Consider the following 6,384-nt stretch of genomic DNA (forward strand, 5'->3'; position numbering starts at 1 on the left):
TGCTAAAAGTTAGGGTTTTGGGATGAAAAAGTCAACCGAGGAGATGTCCCAGATCTGGATCTGGCCGGGCGATACTGTAGCAGTAGCGCGCGAACCGAGGTCGGCGGCGGGCTCGCCGGAGAAGTCGTGGAGGAGGAAGAAGAGGACGCCGGCGACGAGGGGGAGGCCGGAGATGTGGTGGCGTGGCGGTGCGGAGACCGGAGCAGGGCGGCGCCGGCCCGTGGTGGCGAGATGGTGATGGCGAGGCGGCCGGCGAGCTCTCCGGCGAAGTCGCGGTGGCCTGCGGCGGCGGCGGCGACGACCGGACGAGAGGAGGAAGACGGGGCACGGGCGGCGCGAGGAGGAGTTGGGCGGCGGCGAGCTCGGGCTCGCGGGGGCCCTACACGGGCCGGGCGGGCCGCGCGCGGTGGAGAGGACGGAGGGACACATGGCGCGGTGCCACTGGTGCAGGGCGGCGGCATGGTGCAGTCGGACACATCCAGCGCCGGCGGACGTTGTCCGGCACGCGGAGGACGAAGGAGGCTAGGGTTTCGGGGGAAGGGATCCGAAAATTTCGAGGGGAGACCTAGTTTTATAGATAGGAGGAGTTAGGAGGCTCCAAATTGAGCACGGTTTGTGGCCACGTGATCATGATCGAACACTCTAGACGACGGGAGAGGTTTTGGTCGGTTTTGGGCCACTTTGGAAGGGTGTTGGGCTGCAACACACACGAGGCCTTTTCGATCCCTCGGTTAACCATTGGAGTATCAAACGAAGTCCAAATGACACGAAACTTGACAGGCGGTCTACCGGTAGTAAACCAAGGCCGCATGACAAGTATCTGTCCAATCTGAAAACGTTTAACACCCGCACACGAAAAGAGGTAGAAAAGACCACCGGAGGACATAGGAGCGCCGGAATGCAAAACAGACAACGGGGAAAATGCTCGGATGCATGAGACGAACACGTATGCAAATGCAATGCACATGATGACATGATATGAGATGCATGACAAAGACAAAACACACGGAGACAAAAACCCGACAACGATGAAATAAAATAACTTAGGCTGGAAACAGCAAGAGTTGGGATACATATAAGGTAAATTACATCCGGGGTGTTACACACCAAAAAATGCCTTTTACATCTCCGAAAAAGGCTCAACTCCAACAGATAGTCCAAAACGAAGATGTAAATAAAAGAGCAACTTCAACAGATGGTCCAAAACGAAGATGTAAAATTCTGAAAACAACCAACTACTACGTCATCTCAACATAGTTCAAACATCAAATTCAACATAGTTCAAACATAGATGACATAAATTTAAACTAGCAGAACTACTCGTCGTCCGAGGTCATCCAGTACGACTCTTCGGAGTCATCCGAGAGCCCCCAGAACTCCTTGTCCTCCTCCGGAGCCGTCAGTGTTGTGTTGGAACTCTGCCGAAGTTGCACTGGAGCTTCACCGGAGCCGTCGGTGTTGCGTTGGAGCTTTGCCGGAGTTGCATTGGAGCTTCGCCGGATCTGTCGAAGCTCTGCCGGAGTTGCATTGAAGCTTCGCCGGAGCCGTCAGTGCTGCGTTGGAGCTTCACCGGACCTGGGCGGTGCACCATGAGAGCTGCGGTGCAGCAGCGCTGTGTCGAAGCAGTCGCGTGCATACTGCTGCCGTGGCGTTCTGTGATCCAACGACCACAGTTTGCCGATCGGATGGCTGCATAGCCGGATGATTTTTCTAAGAAATCATTCGGCTGATTGGTAGCACTCGACTTTTTTTATATGTGAACAACATTTTTCTAATACATGTTTAACATTTTTACATTACAAATTTAACATTTGTTAATATATGGTCTGCATTTTTTGTATTCAAAATTTTAAATATTTTTGAAATGCTTGATTAAAGTTTTTTGAATACATGATCATCATTTTTTCTATATATTTTCATAATTATTTAGTATATAGTCAACAATTGAGGATTTTATCCAAATGCATCATCAAATTCAACATCGAGGAATTCATGAGCAGCTGCAGAATGATCTGGTTGAGCATTTTTGGGCGTTTAATATTGATAATTAGAACATGTGTCTAACTAAGATGAATTAATTAATTTCAATTTTTTTATTTGGATCAGAATATTTTTATTGAAATAATTGTTGCATTGAAATATTATGTACCTTTTCGGTTGCTTAAAAATTGTGTTTCTTTTAATCTTTGATTGTTTTGAGTAGTCCTAGTATAGAAAAAACTGGAAGCGGACATTTAGTGCTTGCGGTTCAATGAACTTCCCTTACCCTGTCTGCGGACAAGTTTGCATGTATTTGTACACATTTAATGAGGTCCGTTTTAGTGATTCGGGTTGGAGTTCCCCTTAGTATAGCTTAAAAAGAAAGTCTTCCCTCCTGTTCGCACAAAACGCTCATGTTTAAATCCAACAACAGCCACAACCCAGTAGATATATCTATCTCCTTCTCCTCCTCCTACAAGAAAGAAAGTTAGGGTTCGTGCCCCTCGCCGGCGCCAGCGCAGGTCCGCCTCGTCTCTGGTATAGGGTCATGGAGGCGCAGTGGATCCAGGCAAGGACTGGCGGGAGGGCTTCATTTTTAATTGTCCTTTTTAATCTTGTTAGGGTTTGTGTCTTGTTCAGGAAGGCGAGATGGTGGCAGCTCCCTGAAGATAGAATAAAGCTCTCCCCGCCCAGTCCCCGTTCCAGCGGCGCGTCTAGTATCGTTGGTGGGCGTGTGGAGGTGTGTCTCCGGCGGATCTATCTTTGGTTTGGATCCTTCCAATTTACGTTATTCTTCATCGGCGGCGGTTGCTGTTCTGGGGTGGTGGTCCTATGAGGTTTTAGCACGACGACTTCCCGGCTGTCTACTACAACAAGTTATGCCCGACTCCAGTGATGGAGGGGCGATGATGGCTGCGCGTCTTCGGCTCGCTTCAGTGCTTGTAGTCGTCGCTAGATGGTCTATGGATCTGGATGTAATTTTTATTTCTGGTGTTCGTTGTACTGCCATGATTGAAGATGAATAGATCGGAAGTTTTCCCAGAAAAACATGTTTAGTATGTCTAGTTGAAACAGTGGAGTGATTCGTTAACTAGTTGACATTCACCACAAAATGTACTGTAGGAATCAAATCGGTCGAGTAGCTTAAGTACAACTAGTTCTTCGTTTAGCATCCTCCACGTCTCGGGATGAAGGCCGTCATTAATGCTCACAGTTGACATGATCAACTTACATTGCGAACGTGCGCGCGGCGAGGAGACGAAGATCAAGCGAACTCCACAGGTCAACCATAGCAAGCATCATTAGCAAAGTCAAATCATCATCAAACTCATTATAAGCAGCATTAGCCGGCTTCACAACCATAATAAGCTTGGCTGCCATTCGCAGTCTCCAGTGCACCACACCGAGCAAATTATCCATGGCTGTCTCGACGACAGTGCTGTCACTGGTGCTCGTCGTGTGCTTCTGCTGCCATGTCGTCGTCCCTTCGCTAGCCTCCTCCTCCGAGGAGAACTTCCTTCAATGCCTGTCGGAGAAGATACCTGGCGAGCTCCTGTTCACGCAGAGCTCGAGCGGCTTCATGTCCGTGCTGACGTCCTCCGTCCAGAACGCCAGGTTCGCGACCAACGCCACGGTGCGGCCGGCGTGCATCGTCACGGCGTCCGACGTCGCCCACGTCCAGGACGCCGTGCGGTGCGGCCGCTGGCACGGAGTGCGCCTCCGCGTGCGCAGCGGCGGGCACGACTACGAGGGCCTGTCGTACCGGTCCGTGCGCGCCGAGGTGTTCGCGGTGCTGGACCTCGCGAGGCTGCGCGCCGTGCGCGTCCGTCCGGGGGAGAAGGACGAGGAGGCCTCCGCGTGGGTGGACTCCGGCGCGACGCTGGGCGAGCTCTACTACGCCGTGGGCATGGCCAGCCCCACGCTGGCGTTCCCGGGCGGCGCGTGCCCGACGGTCGGCGTCGGAGGGTTCCTGAGCGGAGGCGGCATCGGCCTGATGATGCGCAAGTTCGGCACCGGCGCGGACAACGTCCTCGACGCCAGGATCGTCAACGCCGACGGCGACGTCCTCGACAAGGCGGCCATGGGGGAGGATCTCTTCTGGGCCATCCGGGGCGGAGGCGGCGAGAGCTTCGGCGTGGTGGTGTCGTGGAAGCTGAAGCTCTCCGTCGTCCCTCGGACGGTGACGGTGGTGAACACCGTCAGGGCCTTCGACGAGACCACCGCCGCCGTGCTCGCCAAATGGGAGACGTTCGCGGTGAGGCCGTTCCTCCCGGACCTCACCATCCGCGCCGTGGTGCAGGGCAACAACACCGTCTTCCAGACCTTCTTCCTCGGCAGCTGCTCGCGGCTGGTGGGCAAGATGGACGCCTTCTTCCCGGAGCTGGGCACGAGGGAGGGCGACTGCAGGGAGATGAGCTGGGTTCGCGCCATGGCGTTCATCACCCTGAGCAGCTCCGACGTCAACGTGCCCCTGGAGGGGATGCTGAAGCGGACCAACAACCTGGGCACGTACGTGAAGAACAAGTCGGACTACGTGCGGTGCGCCGTGGGCAAGGCAGGATGGGAAAGAATCTACCGGGAGCACCTGTCGCGGAACGGCGCCCTAATGATGATCATGGAGCCGCATGGCGGCGTGGTCGGCAGCGTCATCCCGGACTCCTTCACGCCGTACCCGCACCGCAACGGCGTGCTCTACAACATCCAATACGTGGCCTTCTGGTGGGCGGACGGCGGCGCCGCGGAGGCGGCCAACGGGTGGATCAACGGGCTGTACGGGTTCATGGAGCCGCTGGTGAGCAGCAACCCGAGGGAGGCCTTTGTCAACTACCGCGACCTGGACATCGGGCAGAACACGGTGGGCAACGACGGCGTGACGACGTACGAGAGCGGGAAGGTGTGGGGTGAGAAGTACTTCATGGGGAACTTCCACCGGCTGGCGACGGTGAAGGGGCAGGTGGATCCCGGCGACTACTTCAGAAACGAGCAGAGCATCCCGCCGTTCCGAGCCGCCTAGGCTACAACGAGTGAGCGAACTTCCCAAAAGAAAATAAAAATGAAGTGATAACGAGTGAAGGCCGAAAAGTGAAGAGTGCGGATTGATGTGTACGCCAGCCAACATGCATGCATGCATGCGTGCATGGGCGTCACATTGTGTTTGTCTTGAATAAGGAATAAAGATTGGGACCGATTACATGTCAGAGGATGAAGTAGATTTTAGTATAATTTGATTTTGTCCAGCCGTTGGATTGAAAACCAAAGGGCGGCACCCCTCTCCTCGTTCAGCCCAGTCCCTTCTTCATTCTTGAGATCTTCCTCCATCCCTAAGGGCATCTCCAGCCGTTGGCCTTCCAGGAAGGGCAAAAAATCGTCCTCTGAGGACGCACCGGCGTTAAATCACGCACTGGGGGCGTGATGCCCCCCAGCCGCGGCCCCCACAGGTTTTTAAAATGTTTAAATTCGGCGCAAACACAACGCAAACACGTTCGTGTTCGTTCAAATTTAAACATATTTTACAAAAAAAGGAAAAACTACCGCGGGCTACCCCGCCGTCTCCCTCGCCGCCCGCCTCGCCGCCCGCCCACGCAGTTCTACATGCCGAGGAGGCTGTAGAACCGCGTGTAGTCACCGTCGTCGTCGCCCCCGCCGACGCCTCCACCGTTCCTGCTGCATCCCTCCCCCGGTTGGCACGGCTGGTTGGACGTTCCGGGGGCGTCATCGTCGTCGTCGCTGTCGAGGACCACGACGCCGTGCTCGTCCTCGCGCCCACGCTTGCGGGCGGCGATCTCCTCCAGGGCCCGGCGCTGCCGGACCATCTCGTCGCAGAGGTAGTCGTCCCGCGCCCACCGTAGGGCGTCCTCGTCGGAGAAGCCATGCTGGGCTACCTCCTCGTACTCCGCGGGGAGGCCGGGCTCCGGCTTGGGCTCGACGAGGACGAAGCGGCCGGTGGGGGAGGCGTTGTCGCCGATGCGGACGCCGGAGCTGCGGGTGCGCGCGCTGACAGGCGTGCCCTGGGGCTCCGGCTTGACGGGGCAGAGGTGGAGGCAGGGGGAGCCGCCGGACGAGGAGGAGGACCCCCCGGTCTCCATGCGCCTCGGGTCCAGGAGTTTCCCCGGCGGTGTGGGAAGGACGGGGGAGCGGGGTACTCGAGGCGTGGCGTGTTGCCGCCCTCGATGTACTCGAGGACGGCCTCCAACGTGCGCCCGGGCACGCCCCACCACCGACGCCGGCCGACGGCGTTGAGCCTGCCGGAGGGCTCGACGCCGTTGGTGGCCTCGAGCTGCTCGGCGTGACGGCGGCGGAAATAAGGCTCCCAGAGCGGGCTGTCGGGGACGTACCGTGGCCCCTCCCTCGCCGCACGTGACAGGGACGAGCGGATGCGTGCGATCTCCGCACGCCGCGCCGTGC

At 56.4% G+C, this 6,384-nt stretch overlaps 1 protein-coding gene across 1 annotated transcript; it reads left to right on the plus strand.

The window, feature by feature from the left end:
* The first annotated feature begins 3,364 nt into the window (after positions 1–3,364).
* On the plus strand, positions 3,365–5,177 carry LOC123057981 (berberine bridge enzyme-like Cyn d 4). The gene has a single exon (XM_044480835.1). It carries the CDS (start codon positions 3,398–3,400, stop codon positions 4,991–4,993), a length of 1,596 nt encoding a protein of 531 aa, XP_044336770.1. The 5' UTR covers positions 3,365–3,397; the 3' UTR covers positions 4,994–5,177.
* Positions 5,178–6,384: the final 1,207 nt, after the last annotated feature.

This window comes from Triticum aestivum, chromosome 3A (genome assembly GCF_018294505.1).
Source record: "Triticum aestivum cultivar Chinese Spring chromosome 3A, IWGSC CS RefSeq v2.1, whole genome shotgun sequence".
NCBI classification, from domain to species: Eukaryota; Viridiplantae; Streptophyta; class Magnoliopsida; order Poales; family Poaceae; genus Triticum; species Triticum aestivum.

Bases quoted from the DNA above. Each gene is read 5' to 3' on its own strand.
- LOC123057981 (XM_044480835.1), top strand. From the start codon at position 3,398: ATGGCTGTCTCGACGACAGTGCTGTCACTGGTGCTCGTCGTGTGCTTC.